This window comes from Pipra filicauda, unplaced genomic scaffold, assembly GCF_003945595.2.
Source record: "Pipra filicauda isolate LSUMZ 115617 unplaced genomic scaffold, ASM394559v2 scaffold683_size158064_pilon, whole genome shotgun sequence".
NCBI lineage: Eukaryota > Metazoa > Chordata > Aves > Passeriformes > Pipridae > Pipra > Pipra filicauda.
Genome location: NW_024104846.1, coordinates 5,800 through 25,496, shown reverse-complemented (window position 1 = coordinate 25,496; position 19,697 = coordinate 5,800). Strand labels below are relative to the sequence as shown.

Here is a 19,697-nt window from a genome sequence, read left to right as displayed (position 1 = left end):
AAATGGCCCTTCTTTATTTTATGGTCCAGATCACACCTTCATCAGTTACTAAGGTTCAGCTTCCTCCTTATTACATTTAACCTGACCCACCAATACAACTCCTACTCTGGAGATGTTAAAGTTCCCTTGGCCTTGTTTAAGAGTGACATTTACCAAACAAGCATTTCATATTATTATTGCACTGGCAAATATAGTACAAAAAAACCTAAGTTTTCAAGTGGCATGGTGCTTTTAGTCTTGAACTTGAGAAATATTCACACTTTGCTATGAACTCTCTTCATAAACTACTTGATGCATTTCATATAAACATGCATGAAAGGACACAGGACAACAATGCTACTTTACACAGATATACGAATAGGATTAACATATCAGACTTCTGACAATAAGTAGTCACTTCCGAGTGACAGTGGATTCTAGATGAACTGACCTCTTCCCCCTTATTTTAGGGATATTGTGATAGATTCAAAGAAACCATTTTGTTTTACTTATATCTCAAGGATGTTTCGGAAACATCTGGTGCAGAATCTTCTCTTGTCCCAATAGTTACCTTGTAAATGCACTTGTCAAGAAGAGGTGTGTGCTGAAAAATTAAGTAGTCCATTAAGTCATCTAAACAGACAAAATTTTAATTAGTACAATTAAAAAGTGCAATATGACATCAACTTTATATGGTGTACATGGGCATATTTCTGGAAAAGACTGTGCATTTATGTTGTGCAGCTTGCTGCATAAGATATGTGATCAAAATGACAGGAAGGTGTGAACATGAAGAGACATACTGTAGATGTTTTTGAATTATCTCACAGACATCACTTTTACTCTGTAATGTAATTTTTTATTCATCAAAAGAAATAAGGGAGAAAGACAAGGACAGCTTGGTAGTTTAGAAGTAAAGGGATTCATTTCCTCAAACAAAGGCTAATCTCCAATTAAGAGTAAGGTCTGTCTAGAGGTTTCAAGTAGGAACAGAGCATCCTTCTAAAGAAATTACTTTCCTTGCCATTCACTGCTTGCACTGGTTGGCACTGGGCTGGACTTAGTCACCACCCCGCTGTAGAAAAATGCACATGTACAGTCCTACCTCCTTCATTCTACAAAGGTTTTTCTCCAAGTTGGCCTTATTTGATAGCAGAAATTGCCAAGAACAGTATAGAAAGCTGCTGCCAGTTAGGATGATGCAATTTTAGAGAGTTTGCTTGTTGTTTGAGGGGTTTTTCAACAAAAAATCACATATGAAATAGTGTAATGGAAGATTCTGACTTACAATCAGGATTCAAATATATCTAGCAAGATTTATAATAGCCCAGCACAAATGAAAACCTAGGATTTTTTAAAGTTTTGATTTTGAGCTCTCTCCTAATTCTCACTATGGAAACATATCCAATGTACATATGAAACCACTGCAAGTTTATGGTAAGTGATGGAACTTTAGTCTTGAGACCTACATAGCCAACACTAGATTAATGACTTTCAAAGCCTTCGTATCCTTTTCAGCTTTCCAAATCACTCTACCCACACAACCTTCCAGAACACTTTTGTTGTCCATATACTGTTTTCTTTCCTTTTCTTCTGACCCTGTCTTTGGAGCCAAAGACTCTGATAGTCTCCTTCATTCAGTATCCAAAATCCAATTGAGTAGTAGTCACTTTTCTGTACTGATAACTTGCATGAATCTCAGTTTCTTGAAAGGCACATCTCTTTGCAGGATCAAGCAAAGGGATAATTTAACAAAGCCCTGAGAAACTGTATTGTATAAGAAGTGGGAAAAGAGTAAGGCTGTCTTTCATAAAAGAGCAGGAAAAAACAGAGTTTTCCCATGCTACTGAGTCTCTCATAGATCTGGAACTTCTTATATCTTATAGAAACAGTATCAGCTGCTCTGTTCCCACAGGCATCACCAGACTCCTAAAATGATGGGGAAAGAAGGCAAAAGAGCTCTGAGTACCTCCTCTGGATTCTATGACCGTCTGTTTTTCCCAGAAGACAGGAGAGAGAGTGGATTAGAGTCCTTATCCCACATCAGCATTCTTAAAACTCTTGAAGTCTGTAGTTTCCAGTTCCAAAAGCAGCAGACATAATTCTAATCAAAATTGTTGACTACGGTGATTGGCAAGTGCAAAGTGTCTTCAGCTGCAAAAAGAAGTCTATCACTGTCACAGAGGTACACAAAAACAACTTCACAAAGACAACAAACACAGATGAACTTTAATTTGCAACCAAACCCAGTGGCCAAAACTAACAAACAAGAGCAGTAACTATAATGACGTTCCACTGACATTTAACAAGTTACAGGTTTGGTGTACCAGTTAGGGATATTGTCACTACACAGACAAGAAAGATGACCCAAAGTGCACATGCACTCACTCACACACACAGGGGAAGCCTCTCACTCAGGGGTAACCAGAAGATCAATTCGCTTCACCCAAAGGGTCAAAGAATCCCTCAAGGGTGTCCAGTAGTAAAATGGTCACTCAGGAAGAGGGGTGGGGGTGAGGGCACTCAGTACTGGGAAATGTCCTTTGGTATCATCCCAAGGGGAGGGCTTCCCCTCACAGAACCACTGCTTCAAGGAAAACCATATCCAGGTCATTTCTGGCCATTTGCATCTCTAAAGAAGGGCTATGAATCTGGTGGTCTAGAGCACAAGTCTTAAGAGGAGAAGCTAAGGGAGCTGAGATTGTTTAATCTGGAGAAAAGGAGGTTTAGGGGAGTTCTTATCATTTTCCAGGCTACCTGAAAAGAGGATGTAGCAAGGTGGGGGCCAGGTCTCTCCTCCCATGTAACAAGTGACAGAACAAGAGGAAATGGCCTCAAATTGCACCAGGGGAGGTTTCAATTGGATATTGGGAAAAATTTCTTCACCAAGAGGGTGGTCAGGCATTGGAATAGGCTGCCCAAGCAAGTTGTTGAGTCACCAACCCTGGAAGCGTTCAAAAAATGTGTACATGTGGTATTTGGGGACCTGGTTTAGTGGTGAACACAGCAGTGTTGGGTTAACGGCTGGATTCAATGATCTTGGAGGTCTTTTCCAACCTTAATGATTCTACGATTCTACAACCTGGTTGGATCAGGGCTCATGGTCACACATGGTGATGGTCCAGAAACTTCTCTGGACCAAGGCTTCTCATTGGCTGGGGACCCAGTCTGTTCATCAAGAGGTCCTGCCTTTGTTCCTGCCACTGGGCAGGGACAGGGTGAGGTGGTGGGGGTCATGTTGTGCATGCCACAGCCATGGTGTGGTGCCGTAAGGGGAGAAAATATGGGCACGGAAGGCTGAGGTCCACCATGTATCGGCTGGGAGCAAATGTGGGGGGTGTGTGCACCTGCCACAACCACAAATATGAAACCCTGTCCCAGGATCTCTGACCCCTGCATGGGCACTGAAGGCACTAGAAGTAGTTACAAACTTGTCTGAACTTCAGATCTTGCCCTCATGCCCAAGCATAGCCATCAGAAAATGTCGAACAGGCCTGGGCCATGCATGCTATCTGTTCAAGCAGCTGGGCAGCTTCAGAACATATCCTAGAGGCAGGAATGGTAGAAAAGCCCTAGGACCCATCTCTGCCTACATAGTCTAGGCAGAAGTTCAGCAGAATGGTGGATGCTTTGCTCCCTAATTTTGCTTCTAACAGCCTGATTTGAACTTGCTACCAAGAAACAAAAATCAAATTTATTATTAATATTAATTAATAATAAAGAAATTAGACAGAGGAAACATAATTCACTTGAAACTGATACATGCAATTCCCTCACTAACATCACAGGAAGTTATTAAGCATTATCAGAGGAAACTAACCTGATGAACCTCCCAGAGTTTTGAGCTATAGTGTTTTCTGGCTATAGTGTTCACAATTAAAAATGCCTAAGACACTTTCCAGTGGTGGCCTTGCTACTCGCCACTATTATAGAAGAAAAGAGGTCTGTAACCACGATGCAAGAAATAGAACAGTGACTCCTGCCCATGCTAGTACTGCACTTTTTACCAGTCTTTTCCTGCCTGTACACCCTGGTTTCAGGGTGTTAATAACCTCATGACCTGCATAATCTAGGACTAGAGAACAGTGCTGAAAGCTATGCACTCTACATTAAGTACAAAAATATGTCCCTTTTAGAGAAGAATGACTGAATTCTACACTTGCATAATAGTAAAGCCTTCATTAAGGCCATTTAGGCATGAAAAATGGTATAATTTTTTTCAAGATCCTACTGTAAGACCCAAACTAACTACTGCTTAGTTAAATCACATGTTGGACCTGAAGTTGCTCATAATGGCCACTGGAGGAAAACTAATATACAGAAAGCAGATGCCCATTGCTATACAACCAGGAAGCTCTGTTTGTCACAGCACTGCTTTTTAACATACCTTAAGTGAAATCAGATAGAAATTAGTGACACTGTCAACTAAAGCATAGTGAAACTAAAGTGTACAAGCCATTATTAAGAGTAGAAATATGTAGGGTTTTTTTAAATTACATATTGATGATATTTATCTCCCTTTGGGATTCAAATGCTCCTCCAAAACTGCTTATGTGAAACTGGGTTTTCTGTAATTTTCTTCTCTTTTCTAAATATGAAGTCCTTTTGTCTATTCTTAAGCATAAGGTTCTCTGCATCATTTCACATCTTCACATCATCTCTGCTGCTAGCACATAAGAAATAAATATTACCTAACAGCTACATAAGTTTGTGTTAATAAACTTTTGCCATAAGCAGGCATCTATGCAAGAGAAACTGTGGTATTCAGAGACTCTGCAGCACCTTTGTGTCACAGAAGTATTTAATAATAAGCATGAAGATTTAATGAAAATCTTTAGCAAAAAATGACCAAACCTTTCTATTATATCACCTGGGTAGAACCTCTTTAAAATAAGAACTAGAAAGATGAAAGGTTTCCTTCTAGCTTGCTGTCAAGGAGCTACCAACAACTCACTTGCAGGATTTCATTTGTGGGAGATCTTCTGTAAGGCTGGAAACTTTTCCTTCGTGAGAAATCGTAGAAATCTAATGCCAATGTCACCTGAAACTAAGCAATGCAGGGGAATGAATGCATGTTGTCCTGAGAACAACTAGGCATGAGACAGTAGGACTATTTACAGCCTATTTTTAGTAGTACTTGGACTTTAAACATATTTGTATTCTTGAAAGCTGCCTGGTATTCCTACTCAAAGAAGAGAATGAAGGCTAAAAAACAGAGAAAAGCAGAAGATGAGGAAAGCAGATGATCCTCTCTATTTACATTCTCTAAAGGAGAGGAAACCTTGTATCAGTCTAGATTTTGGGGTTTTCATAAAGCTGCTTAAAAGGGACAGTCTCTCCCCAGCAATGAGAAATGTAGAAGAGGTCATATTTTTTGAGGTATTCAAACTTCTCTGCTGGGCCAATCCTGAGAAGTGTAGGAAGGCTGCTGAGAATTCAGGTTCCCAATTTATTTCCTTAAATCAAAAAATGAATGAGAGTAAGATGGGAGAAGAAAGGAATGGGAAAGTTTCTACTACGTTGATGCACAGGTCAATTAAATTAAATTAGTACTAGGAATCTAGAAAACAAAGGACTAAAAAACTATTATAACAATTATAAAAATTGCTCTGGGGTTTCCACCACTGAGTGGATTTCTCAGTAAAAAGAAATAACAATTAATTTTGCTACCCATAAAAATACAAGAACATTTATCTTCTGTTAGAACTACTTCAATATTTTTAACCTAAGACAAACATCATGTTTGCATATTTTTATAAAGGCTGCACTACATTTAATATTTCTTCCTGCATTTTCTCTTTGATTTCTACAATAAGCATTGATTAATTATTTCCTATTTTCACCGGTTTCCCTAGTGTAATATATTTCAGTCCTGTTAAGTGGCTAGTCTTGGAAGGAACTGTCAATCCTGATGTAGTCAAATTTAATTTTTGGATTGAGTATTCTGATTTTAACAATTCTGCCAATTTTCACCAAAAAAAAAAGCATTGCAGAAAATAATTACTTTATGAACCAAACTTTTTTGTCAATTCCTGCTTATATTGTTGTTCTCTCTTTTTATTAGCCTCCAAAATTCATATTTGAACTACGATACCCAGAGTTCCTTTCCTTTTCTATTATTCTATTATTCAGTATATTTTTAGGTTGATTCTCAGTTGAAATGGAAAGAATAATTTGCCTAATACTAAAATGAAAGGTAAAGTTTGTATGATGATCTACGTTTATGCACCGGTTCATCTGTTTTTTGTTCTCTTGTCTTAATTTAGTTTTTGCATTGAAGTGGTAGTCTAAAAAGATCTTCTAAAATAAAATACTTTTTCCAGTTATCCAGAAGGTTCCAGAAATCCCTGTACCTAAGGCTTCTTTTACAGATCTGCTGGCTGCTCATATCAAGAGCGGAGAGTCCCCAAAACAAACAGCTCAGTCTGGAGAAGTTGTTTGTGTGAAGACTGCATCATGATGAATATTTATATGGAAATGAATTGAGGTTGCACAGATAAAGCATGCTTCCCTGACTTAAAAGAAATGCGGTACGCGATAGATACATACATTATTCACACACAAAATAGGATCAGAATCTTTTAATAGAAATGTTCCCGAAGCCGTGTCCTTTCCCTCCGCCTAGATCAGGTCTGTAACAAGTAGGACTGTTCCTCATTGCAGAAGGAATCTGTGATGGCTTTCTGCTCTGTGTTTCAGATTGTTCAAGTCACAGTTTTAAAAGTGCTACAATTTGTTCAGATTAGAACAGTTTTTCTCAGAGTAAAAACCATATTCATGACACAAAAAAATATTACAAGCCCCTGATTCAATGCCACGGGTCAGCAGACTTTTTAAAGAAACCTTTACAAAGATATTTGAAAGAGATCATTAGGACCCTCATTGCTTTAGAGGTAGCAACAAGCTCAGTGCTACAGAGAAATCAACAGTTATGCCTCTGACAACAGTGCATTATGTTATCTGATAGCGCTGTTAAGCATACAAAAACTTCAGTTTGGTTTGTTTTGCTTCTGTCCTTCCCTGTTTAATACAGTACCACAGAAAATTACCTTATCCCACAATTTGCATTTTAAATCTCATTCTTACTGTTTTCGTACTTCACTTGCTCAGAACCTAGTTTTCAAGCAAGCTGACCTACTTTATCTTATTTTGGTACTTCCAGTAAATTCCCTTAAGCTTCTCTACTCCGACATTGCTTAAAATGTCTTCTATATACTGGTAATCACTTCTCTTAAAGCAAAAAGAGCTACCATGACTGATACAAGAAAGATAATCTATTAGTCCTTCTGAAAGTCAGTAAGATGGTTTTACATGGCAACAGTATGTTTCTCATTAAACTATTTGTGAAAATGGCTGATTTATTTTGGAAGTTAAACCAAACAAAAACATTCATGTTGAGACAGGTTTCTTTCCACAGATGCTGAACTCTAGACCAAATCCCATTTTTGTACAGTTTTAAGCAAAGACAAATACTGTCTAACAATGGGAGGTACAAGGCAACTTTAATACAAGTGGCACTAATGGCCCCACTTTTGATAAACCTATATCCTTTTTTTCATCAGGACACTTTAAGGAGACTACTCTAAGGGCTGCTATTTTTTTAACAGTATTTATATGAAAGAAGCTCTCCAAAAAAGAAGTGGTAGATGGTTTTACTGCTATCATGCTCAGATATGAGAAGTTGCAAAAAAATACCATGGTGATGAGTGAGAGATGATTTGATAAAATTAGGTTTGAATAACTGTTGCTCTACAGCTATTACTTTTGTAGCTGAATTCCCACTATAAGGCTTGTTTTTCCACTTTAAAAATCTTCAAGCAGCCAGTAAAAGTGGTATATAAAATTTGTGGTGAAGGTTGGAGTTCTGTGAAAACAGTGAGGGGGGATGGGGAGAGTTTGTATCTGTGTCTCTGTGTGTAGGAGGGACGAGTTATAAATCCTGCAGTGTCCTGTAAAGAAGACCATGGAAAAAGAGACAGTTTTCTGTCTTTTGAGTGGTCTTCTGTCTTTGGATGACTTGAGATTTGTAGGAAATCAGGAGACTTATCTAATCTCTGTACATTTCACATAGAGATTTGTTATTGTAGTTGTGTTTACTGGTAAATTTTCTATCAGCAACATAGATTCCAGCCTTTAGAGAGCAAAGCATGTATCAAAGAGCAGTATTTTCTTCTTCCCATATACTAGCAATGATACAGTAGGGCAGCACAGGCATACTAGTGTTTATTGTAAATCTTAAGAACAAGATTAATAGTATTTGTCCCACAAGAAGCAAGTAGGCTTTTGACAAGTGCCTATCAAAGAAGAAAAGAGATGTTCATCATCTGATAAATCCCTGGATAAATCCTAGATCCTTTATCCGCGAGGAAAATTAACCTCGACAGGAGTTTTTCAAATATCTAGTACTTGCCACAGCATGTTTTTCTACTTTTTTTTTTTTTTATTCTATTGCATAGCTTTCCTCTTTAATCATCACTGAGTTCCTGAAAAAGCTTGAGGAAAATATATCAAAATAATTTAGAAAAAATATCTCACTGCAGGTTCTGGGTTTATAGGTTCTGACCTCATAGCATTATACTGACCAAGATATAGAAAAACAATATGGCAAAACTGTAGTCAGAATAAACTCATTGACTGATACAGTGACTAATCAGAACAAGAAAAGGAACAAATATCCAGCCCCAGAACAGCTTTTCCTTGTCTTTAGGATCCTTGCTGTGTCACAATTCTTACAGATTCATCTAACTGAATCTCTTTAATTCCCACACAGTTACATTTTCAAGGCAACTGCATTTACTACATTTGTTTGAGTTTGATCAAAAACTTATTTCTTGGTTAAAACTTGGAACACTGTATAAATCCCAAAAAGCTACATAGTATAGGTAAATATTATCAAATCAAAATTATTATAAAACTGGGAAAAGAACACAATACATTTTCATATGAGTGTTCAGTAAATGCATAATTTCCACTCCTTTTTAAGAAACAGGGAAGACACTTCTTCATAGGAATAATATTTATAGGTTTATTTTCTAGACTTGTATTACTCCTAGGAGTAAGTAGAGCCATCTCATGGACCTACCCTGCTGCTGCATATGACTGGATACCACATCTAATTATTTATTTCTTAGGTAGAACTATATATTAAAAGCAAGAAACAAAAAGCAGTTTAAAGTGTTTTACTTCAAGTTCAGATCTAAATATTCATTAGCTGTTCCCACAATTCAAAAAGATGTGGATGGACTTGAGAGGGTCCAAGAGAGGGCCACAGAGATGGTCCAAGGGCTGGAGAACCCACCCTGTGAGGAGATCAAAGGACTTAGGTCTCTTCTCCCTGGAGAAGGCTCAGGAAGGACCTTCTCTTCTCCCTGGAGAAGAGAATGCTCAAGAGGAACATCATCACAGTATTATTGTATTTAGAGGGTAGTCACAAAGAGAAAAGAGGAGCACCAAATGGAGCCATATGGAGAAGACAAGAGACAACGAGTGCAAGTTGCACCAGGACACATTTCATTTCAATGTAAGAAATAATTTTTTTAAAGACAGAGCAACCATTCACTAGAACAACATCCCCAGCACTGGAGGTTTTCAGGATATGGCTAAACAAGGTAATAGGTTACCTTTCCCATGAAAGGTTGGACAAGAGGAACTTTTAAGGATCCCTCCCCCAGAGAACAGTCCTGAGCTGTTCTATGATTTTATGGCTCTAATTTCAGTTACCACAATGAGAATCATAGCTAATAAGTATTACTGAAAAACAAAGCCAGTCATTAAGTTCTGGTTTGGATGACTAACCCTAGAAAATGCTGAACATTTCTCCATGAAAGATTCTCCAAAGAGTATTCAGATCAGAAAACTGCATCATACTGACTTTCTCGCTTGAAATTCTTGAAAATCTCAGTCCATGGTAATCCAGAAGTAGGGATGATTACTGTTCTTCTGGGGAAAGAGAGAAGACAGGCTACTTATTGTTCTTTATGAGAAGTCCGAAGAAAAAAATCATGGAATACTTCTCCCTAAACATCCAATTTACTCTTGTAGCTCACTGAAGGATCTTTCAATGAACATACTTTATTTGACATTTGATAAGGTAGAGCATCTATATCAGTGTTTGGCAGTTCAAGGATGCTACCTATCCATAGTTGTTAATACACTGGTTGCTATTTCAAAATTATTTATAAAGCATGCGATTTTACAGAGCATATTCTGCCAGGTCTCTTCTCTAACCCTGAATATATCACTCACCTTCCCTCTTACTCACTGAGTATACATTGTACATGCTCAGGAGCACTTTAGTAGAATAAATTTTACCTAATCTGAACTCATTTGGACAGATTATGGCATTTCTTCCACTATTTGAAAAGCAGTTCATGATTCTGCAAATGTTGTTGTATGCATTGAGCTCTGTGGATCAGCTTCAACAAACTAGGTATGTGCATTGACATTTGGGCATTAAATCCCTGACTTTCACCACTACTTTGGGTTGGGGTTTTTTTCCATGGTTTTATTGTATTGTTGGACGAGTAGCGAATTCTCCTATGTGATCCAATTACATTGGAAAGTTTACAGCCACTAATCCCAGGATCCTGGCTATTCAGTCCACATTGAACATTCAGATTCTTCTGATCCCAATGACCGCTCTGTTTTCAGCTGAAAGCTGAAATCTTTCACTCACAGCCTAGAAGATAGTATATTCCTGTGGTCCATAAAGGCTTCCAGTGAAGGCACAGCAGCGCTGCAATAGTGGTGAAACATCCTCTGCTACGATGTAACCGCTTACATGTTTTGCAAGAAGATCGCAACCAGTACACTATAGAGTCATGTATGAAAACATACAATAGAAGCAACAGCTGTGGGGTGGTCTTCTTGGAGCTAAGGCATCTGTCCAAATAGTTGGAAAGCATTTTGAAGAGTATAAGTGAACATCTACAGTGTGCTGGATCCTGCTAATATTTTCTTTATATATTTCCTTTGTGTGGTGCAATCACAGACAGTTGATGCTTTCAGTTAAAAGGTATATATTTATTTTATGCCTAGGTAGGGTGATGTTTGGGGTTTTTTCCCAGTAAATGTTAACGCACAACTCACTGCTTAGTAAGTACATATTTTACAGGACGTTTGCTAAACCATTTGACACGAATAGATCTGTCACAAAACCAATTCTGTTTCCCATATCCAGAAACTAAAAACCATGCCCAATTTGCTCTAATTCGTTAAATTATAAAGTACAAGAATTGTACCTCCTTCCATTTCATCATACAGCAGTATATAAATAGTGGTATCTATTAATACAATATTGGTCACTGGAAAAAATAGAAGACAAAACCAATGACCTAAGACAGGTCATTACAGAATCCAATGAATAAAGAGGTCCCTGAATGTGGTCGATACTACTGAAGTAGGAGACTCTAAATTATGTTAAGGTACACGTCGCTCATAAGAGTGAACACACAATCGGACCTTTGCTTTAATATTCAGAGACACTGTTTCATCCAGCAGCCACATGCCGCTGAAAAAGGACTGCTGAGCTTATGAAGAACATAGAGATGGATGAAGCAGAAGGAGAGCCTATTTGAGACACGTTCCAAGTAACCTGAATTTGTCCAGGACTTCTCGTGAGAAGGGCTGCCAGTGCCCTGGAACCGTCTGACTTCAAGCACCAGCCTTCCTTCCAGAGCCCACAGCAGCACGCTGCTGGAGTACTACTGCTGCCAACACTGCCTGAGACAGCGAGCAAACCCCAACATTGCCTATTATTTTCTCCTACCGTCGCACCCAAAGCCTTCCTCCCACGGCATCCTTAGTCAGCGCGTGGGCGCAGAGCCGCGTGTGTGCGCTCAGGGGCTGGAAGTCGCGTTGTAGCTGCGAGGATGCCGAGGCTGGCGGGGGCTGCCTCGGCCTCTTCGGGGCCGATGTCACCGTGCGGGTCCCTCTCCGCGAGAGGCCTCCGCCTCGGCTTGTTCCCCAGGGATGCCGGGGGAGAGGATGTCTGTCTGTCAGGGGCTTAACCTCGGGGAGGTGTGCGTGCACCTCCCGGGGCTCACACAGGCGGCACGGCGGCCCTTCCAGAAGGGAGGAAACAAGGAGGGAAGGAGGAAACAAGAAGGGTGGGTGGTGTAGGCAACGAGGGGGCGAGGGTCTCCCAGCCAGGGCGCGGAGCGGGAGGTTTGGGAGACCCTCGACCCCCGAGGCGAGGCGGCGGGGAGGGGGCGGAGGGGCGGACGAGGAGGGGGCTGCGAGCGTGTGTGCGCCTGTGTGTGGGCGCGGGCGCCCCCGCCCTTCCCCCGGCGTTGCTGCGCGGTGGGCTGGCGCTGGGGTATTTACGGTAACGTGGACCCGGCGGTGGCAGCTCGGTCGGTGTCAGGTGATCGGCGCCGAGGAGCCGCCGCCGCCCGGGAGGAAGATGCAAGATGGCCCAGCGGGGCCGTGAGGGGCTCCGCGGCGCCCCTTCCCCGCCCGCCGCCTGCCCGGCCGGCGGGAAGCGCTGAGGCCAGCCCCGCCGCGATACAGCCTGTCCCCGGCGGCGGCACCGAGCCATGGGGCTCTGCTACAGCCTGCGCCCGCGGCTCTTCGGCGACGCCGGCGGTGGCGGCTCCATCTCCAGCGCCGGCGCCGCCTCGGAGCCCGAAGTGCCGGCGGAGCCTCACGCCGCCCCGCAGCCGCAGCCTCTCGGCGTCCCGCTCCGGCCCGGCGGTAAGCCTGGCGGGGAGACGGACGGGCCGCCGCTGCTGCTGCAGAACGGCGGCGGCGGCGGCGGCAACGGGGCGGCCCCCGAGCGGCAGCCGGCGCTGCCCAAGGCCGGCGGCCCCGGCCTGGGCGGCGGGGGAAAGGCGGCACGGCAGCAGGCGCTGCACCAGCCGCCGGCGCTGCAGAGGACCTGGGAGAAGCTGCGCCTGGAGGAGCGGGAGGCGGAGAAGGAGGCGAGGAAAGTCAGCAAGAGCATCGACCGGGCACTCAAGGAACAGAAGCGGGAGTACAAGCAGACGCACCGCCTGCTGCTGCTCGGTACGTGTGTGTGTATGCGGGGGTGTGCCGGGGCGGGCAGGTGCCCCGCGGGGCTCCCCGGCAGCGCCCCCTCCGCGGCTTCCCCTATTTTCTTTGGGCACCCTCCATCCCTCCTTTGTCTCCCCGCTGCCCTCTCCCTGGCCCGGCCCTGCCCTCCCGCCCCCCGGCCGTGGCCGTCCCCGGGCTTTCTCTTAGACAGGTTTACACCTTCTTTTCCTTTCCTCCTCCCCCTCGTCTCTCCTCCTCCCTTCTGGCTCTGGCAGTGGTTTTGCAATGGAGAACGCGATCGGCGCTTGTCCTGCGAGGGCGAGCGGCTCCACCCAGGCCGGCGAGCGGGAGCGATGCGGGAGGGGAAGCGGCGGGGTCTGCCCGGGGACAGGAGCCCTGCCCGGGCCGGGGGCTGCTCCCATCGCCCCCGGGGCGGGAAGTTCGCTCAGAAACATTGACCCAGAGAAAAAAAAAACCCGCAGTAGAAAGGAGGAAAAATGGCCATGCACAAGGTGTGTATAGCCTGTGGATGGTTCTACTCTGCTGCGTGTGACCAGGAATGGCTTAGTGAGGAGCGCTACAGGGGGCTTGAGGCTCCTAAATGAGAGGAGTGCTGATGAGCAATAGGCTCCTTATTTAAAGAATCAGCGAGCGGAATAAGGGGAAATAAGCGGGTGTAGGTATGCACATTCCTCAGGCATCGCCTCAACTACAAGATGTGTTCTTCAGCTGTTGGCTCTCAGATTTTTTTAAGGATGATTTGTCAGCTTTTGTCCCCTCTTCTCTGAGGTGCTACGTGTGGTCTGCTGCTGCCACTGCTCTTTCTAAGCATTAGTTAATAGTCCTCTCCAGAGGATTTGTACCAGCTGATACATTTACAGTATGAAAACCACAGGGGTATCTAATACAAGCATCTCATTTCCTGCAGGAAACAGAACAGTCATACTGCAGGGCTTTTTTTTTTTAATGGTCTGAGCAGAGGGCTTATTTGGCCTCTTAGCTGTGGTCATAAACCTCTGTTTTCTGTCAGCATGAAAATACTGATTTGCTTTTGCATTAGCTTGCTTTGCGTGTTTTTGTGAAGTTGCGTGGTACAAAGTTTTGGTGCTTATCTATGTGCATTCCAGATTTGGGGTAGTCTTTACGTCTTTCTTTATGTCACTGGACTCCTTCATTCCTGTTGGTGGGTAAGGGGAGGAGAAAATATGAATACAGCAGCACATAAAAGGTATAAGCAATGTCCGCCAGAACTGTAGTGCTCCACTTCCAAAAATGTACTAGTAGTGTAGGATACTAGTACAGCCAGTAAAAGGGAAGAGGAAGAAGATGTAATTCTCCATGGAATTAGTAATATTATTTGTAAAATGTCTCTTCTGATTCTTGAACTGTTACAGTAATTAACTCTTAAAAATATGCCTTTTTGAATGGCATATTAATAATTTTAATGTTTTTTCCTCCTGTAACATCTGAAAATGTGTTGTGACTAGTATGGCTACAAGAAGGCAGAGATACTGGTTGGTGGCCTTCCTCTAGAGAGCATTGTAATTGCTCGAACAAAGGGATCCTGACAAATAGATATTATGTGTATTCTATAACATGAGTGGTTGTCATAGTAAACCAGAGCAGTAAACACCTGTTCAGAAACAATGCCATTTGAAAAATAAACCATCTGTGACCCTTGGCACCCTGAAAGAAACTCAACACTCTTGAGACTGTCTGTGTTGAATTTTGTATTAAATCTGTACCATAATCAAAAAAGATTCTCTTGATCTCCATATCGCTGGGAGGAAATGTTAGATTATTGTTTCAGCCCTGGCAGATCAGGGCCTGATATAAATGTTTGATTTGGATGTAGGGAGAGCTGCAGGTGCTTTGTGTTGCTGTTTGAAAGAAGTGGAAACACTGCTCCAGATGAAATTATTTAGAACACGGAAGGGCTTATTTGTCGGAGAAGGAGTAAAGCAAAATTGCATTGCATAAGGCAATCTTTTTCAATCTTTCACAGAGGAAAAGACTTAGGATGTATACAGAGGCCTCTTAGAATAAAGAATATTATCATCCTGATATTTTATAACATTTCAGGTGGTAAAGAACTGGATCCCTGTCCCTAAGGTCTTCCTGGCAGAGTGAGCCTGAAAAGCATACCTTTGCTAGAGAGAGGAGGAATATTTTTGTAGATCAACATGGAGGAAATGCATAGCAGAGATGAAATGGTGAATGCAGTGACAGCAGAGCACTGTCACAGAGCAAACAAAGTTGAGCAACAGCATTGGCGTGGGCTTTCTGTTTCTTTTTTTAAACACAAGTTTGTAAATAATAGCCTCATATGTGTTTGTCCTTGTATATCTTCTATACTATCTGGGGCAAGTTTAGCGGTTATTATTGAAATTTTAGAGAAAAACCCAGACTATATTTTAAGATGCTACTACTAGATATCAAATGGGTATGCAAATAAATGCACTAATGTAAGAACACTAAGAATGTCTAGAGTCTAAATAAATAGTGTATTAGAAGAGAAGCTTCTTTAAATGTTTAAAAATGACCTTTCCTTAAAAGCACACTGATTCTTTTATTCTGTCCAATGAAAACAATCAGCTTTGTGATGAGCTGTGCATGTAAGTTACCAAGATATTATGAAGTCTCAAAGGCTTTTTTTTAGTGTATGTTGGTAAATATCTCTCAAAGAGCCTGTTCTTGCCTGTCACAGCTTCCCCCCAACTAATGTCTTGTGCTGCACATGATGTTTTGATCTCTCCTCTAGCCTACATTTGGAAACACTTAATGTGTTTTGTCATAACCAGCAGTTGTGAAAGGGAGGGTGTGTGCAGTAAGTCCTCAAGATCAGCTCTGTCTGTGCCTCTCACATTAATAGATGTGTATATATCAGCTGACTGTAAAGGTGATGTAGAGGCTTTACTGCTGCACTGGAATAACAGCAAACGCTGTTCGGGTCTATTTGTTTTTCTTCTGCAAGAAAAAGAATCCACAAAAAATGGAAACCAGCTTTCCACCACAGTTGTATGATTATTGAAGTGATTATTGTGCACTTGTATTATTTGTGGGGTTTTTATTTCCTTTTCTTTTTGTAAGTGAAAATGTTCACCTGTGCAGAATTTCTAGAATGCTTTTACGAACCCTGAGATGAAGATTATTTTAGGTGTACATATTTATTGCACAGATTTACAGGACTTGATCATAGTCTTGTAGCTTTGATTTCTGTCTTGTTTTCTGTTTGGTCTTTTTTTCTAGAGAATTGTAATCACTCTCTTCTACAGGACTGTTTTTAGATGCTGATTTCCTAGAAACTGTAGAAACACTACAAATCACTTTATAGAAGCAATTTATGTTCTCATTTCCAGTCTCATATTTTAAAATATTTTGTGAGTAAGTGTGGTGAAGGGGAATTGGCTTTAAACAAAGTGTTAACCATTGTGGTATAATTAAGGCTCATGTAATGTTGAAGTAAGCCATAGATAGAATTTTTTTTACTACGTAGCTCTTGTCTTCTAACCTCTGGCTCCTCTTTCTTCCATTTATCCTGACTCTTGGTTGCTGTCCTAAGTTTGGATGACTTTCTCAAGCACAACACATTATTTTACACTTCCCTGCTAAACTGAAACTGAAAGTGTTCTGGGTAAAAGCTTTTCTATTCAACAGAAACTGAAAGTAATGATGTAGGGATTGAGAGAGGGAAAATGGAGATAGTAATTTTCTTCACTTAAAAGGTACTGTAACTGCTTACCTGATATTTAAGTATTGACTTGATAGTGAAATTTAGATATATTTGGTGATGTTACGTACAAAAGTATGTAAAACTTATCAGGAAACATAACTCCCCTGAACTGATGGAAATCAAACACAAGGATGCCTTGTCAAGCTTGGGAAACTGCTAATCAGGAGATTCCAGAAACTCAGAGATGTATAATAAAAGTAATGCTCTTTTAGTTTTCCTAACTATACACCTAAGGACTGTTGTCAGAAATAAACTTTGTTGCAAAGAGGGTTTCTGATCTTACAGTGGCTTTTAGACTTTCCCTGTGTCTGCATAAGGCTGTGTGCTGGAGGTGTTTTTCTGTTACCACCAGAGATGATGCCCTCCTTTGTCTGTAAATGAGATTGGCAGATTTAGGATCCCTACAGCCAGGTAGTCTCAACATGGAGATAATGGATATATAATTGGTAGGAACAGATATTTCCAGGACTTTGGAATACTGGGCTGCAAATACTGACCAATGTAATAAAGTAAATGGTTTCTATAATCCCCAGTCCTTTGCATCATTTGTATTTCTTCCAAAATGCTCTTCTGCTTTGGTTGTAACTTATGGCATCACAAGAAGTGGTATATGCACTCCTCCAGGTGAGGAAACCAGTAGGCGGGAGACACCAGGAAGTTTAATTAGTTCTTAACTTGGGAGTTTAAGTGTACTGAAAGCAATCCCTGATTTACAATACTTAGCTTTTCTTTTTCCTGTAAACTAACAACTAACTGCATTTAGCCCGTATTTAGATGTTTTAACTGATTTCCGTTCTTTGGTTGATTTTGCTTGTCTTTAATCACTTAATATTTAAGAAAAAAGAACTATTTTGTTTTTTCCCATGTTAAGTGTAGCAGTGCTGTGAGGCTTTCCCTGCTGTGCAAGGATGGGTTCTGCAGCTGCTACTTAGGTAGTATGAACTTCCACTAGTAGGCAAGTTTTGTATATCAGTGTGTATTCCACAAATACTTACTGTAATATAGTGTCTTAATTAAGCAAACTATGCTGGGATGTTCTTTGTCGTTTTAAGGTCCCATTACCGTTTGTAACTTATTGACTGCAGAATTAAAGAGTATGTAAAACTCCTAGATTTGAGTATTTGTTTTCCCTTTCTCCTTGCCTTTCCCCCCCAATTTAGAAGAAATACAGTTTGAAACAGTATTCCCATGCTCATCTCTTTCCACTGCTCAACACACACATAATTTTATTTTTTTTTTCATTTTATTTTCTTTGACTCAGTGAAACTACAAATTTAGGGAAATACTTACTGGTGGTTTTTTTTTCCTAAAGTCATGGCTTCCTTCAACTTACTTTTTCAATTCAGGTACCATTTGAGTTTAGAAAGTTGAATTAATTCTTTAAAAAATTACTCTTTTTAATCCAGCAGCCTGTCTGAGCTGTGGCAGAAACTTGGCCTGCCCTTTGCATTCCAAGTTTAGCTTATTTGATAGTTAAACCTGTTCTAGAAATATTTTCCTTTTGCTGAATGGTGTGGAAATGGTTCTTCTCCATGGATTTTTAATAGTAGTAGAGAAACAAAATGGTGCAAACAAGATAAGAGCTTTTGCTTACCCCCTTTATAGAAGGAGTAGCAACTTCTGAGTTACCATTTTGCGTTGGAGAAGTCTTGACAATACCTTTCAGGGTTTTCTTAAATTTTGTGTGGTTTGGATCTCTTGTAGTGGCCAATAAGAGGCTCTTCTTAAAGTAGATGCTTGATGGGTTGAACAGATTAGTAAAACAAAGCACAGAGTGGGAGTTACTCAACCTGTTGGCTGGTGCCACAGTCCAAAAAAGTCCTTAAGTGACCTTCTGTTGAAGGTATAATCTGTTTTTAGAAATGGAAATGTATGTCAGTAGTTTTACTTAGTGTATTCTTAATAAAATCAGCCTTTTGTAGGTACTTAAAATAGATTGATTATGGTTAAGATTTGCAGCCTTGCGTGGTTGTTCAACCCTGTGAGATCCATGTTGGGCTACAGTCATCAACACAGGTTTCACTTCATGGGTAGAAGCTTTGTCTTACTGTGCCATTACTTACAACTGTCTGACACAAGTGTTCTGAGGGGTTTTTTTTTTTAATACTTGGGATGTTTACTTTTGACTGATAATAAATCAATAAGGTGTTGTGGTTTGTTTGTTTGCTTTTTAAATACCCAGGAAGGGAGGATCTGGAAGAAAGGCAGCTTCGTACCTGGCCTGTGCACATCATATTTATGCCTTTTCCAAGAACGGATGAACATGTTCAGTACACTGACTAGCAGTATTTCGTATTATCCCTGTAGCACTGTGTAGCTGTGTGTGAAACTCCAGTGTCTTGTGGTTTGTCTGCACATGCATATTGAAGAAAAGTATGAGAACTTAAAGCCTTGCTGAATAAGCTGTACGAAGAAGGACACACAAGTCCCACACTTGCTGCTTGGGACAAGAATAAGTAAAAGCTACTTAAGAAAATATTTATTATTTTCTTTTTCTGTGTTCACGTGAGGAAGATCAAAAAATACAAGAAAAAAGCTGCCAATTAATGTCTGTAACATAAGGCATAACATCAATCACCTGTAGTGGAAGATCTTAGTTGATAAGATCTCTTTGAAGTCAAACTTGAATTGCTTCCTCATAATCTGGTATTTTACACTTGTTTGTTTTTAAACTTAAGTTTGAAGATTTATAAATTTCACTTATATTAAAAGTAATGTCAGGTTTAAGAATAATAAATTATTCTTGCTGAAAATACCATTACTGGAGTAAGTCAGTCTTGCTGTTATCTTTGTTTTAGAGAAGAATTTACATCATGTGGGAACAACATGCATTTTGGAGCTTAAAAGCTGTTTTAAAGGCAGAAGGCTTTTGTTTTCTGAAGTATTTAAAATAAAAAGAAAAAAAATTGAAAAGTCTTCCACTTTTTCTATGATAGGCAATACAATTTTGACAATTTCTTTTAAGAAGACTTCATTCCTTTAAGGGGCGAAA

At 40.8% G+C, this 19,697-nt stretch overlaps 1 protein-coding gene across 1 annotated transcript; it reads left to right on the top strand.

Annotated features, from left to right (window-relative positions):
- Nucleotides 1–12,288: 12,288 nt before the first annotated feature.
- On the top strand, nucleotides 12,289–19,115 carry LOC120324739 (translation initiation factor IF-2-like). The gene is made up of 2 exons (XM_039388765.1): nucleotides 12,289–12,984; nucleotides 18,888–19,115. The coding sequence occupies exons 1-2, from the start codon at nucleotides 12,516–12,518 to the stop codon at nucleotides 18,986–18,988; spliced, it is 570 nt and encodes a 189-aa protein (XP_039244699.1). The 5' UTR covers nucleotides 12,289–12,515; the 3' UTR covers nucleotides 18,989–19,115.
- The last annotated feature ends 582 nt before the right edge of the window (nucleotides 19,116–19,697 follow it).

Coding starts and splice junctions, on each gene's coding strand:
- LOC120324739 (XM_039388765.1), top strand. CDS start 12,516: ATGGGGCTCTGCTACAGCCTGCGCCCGCGGCTCTTCGGCGACGCCGGC. Junction 12,985..18,887: donor GCACCGCCTGCTGCTGCTCG/GTACGTGTGTGT, acceptor TTAAATACCCAG/GAAGGGAGGATCTGGAAGAA.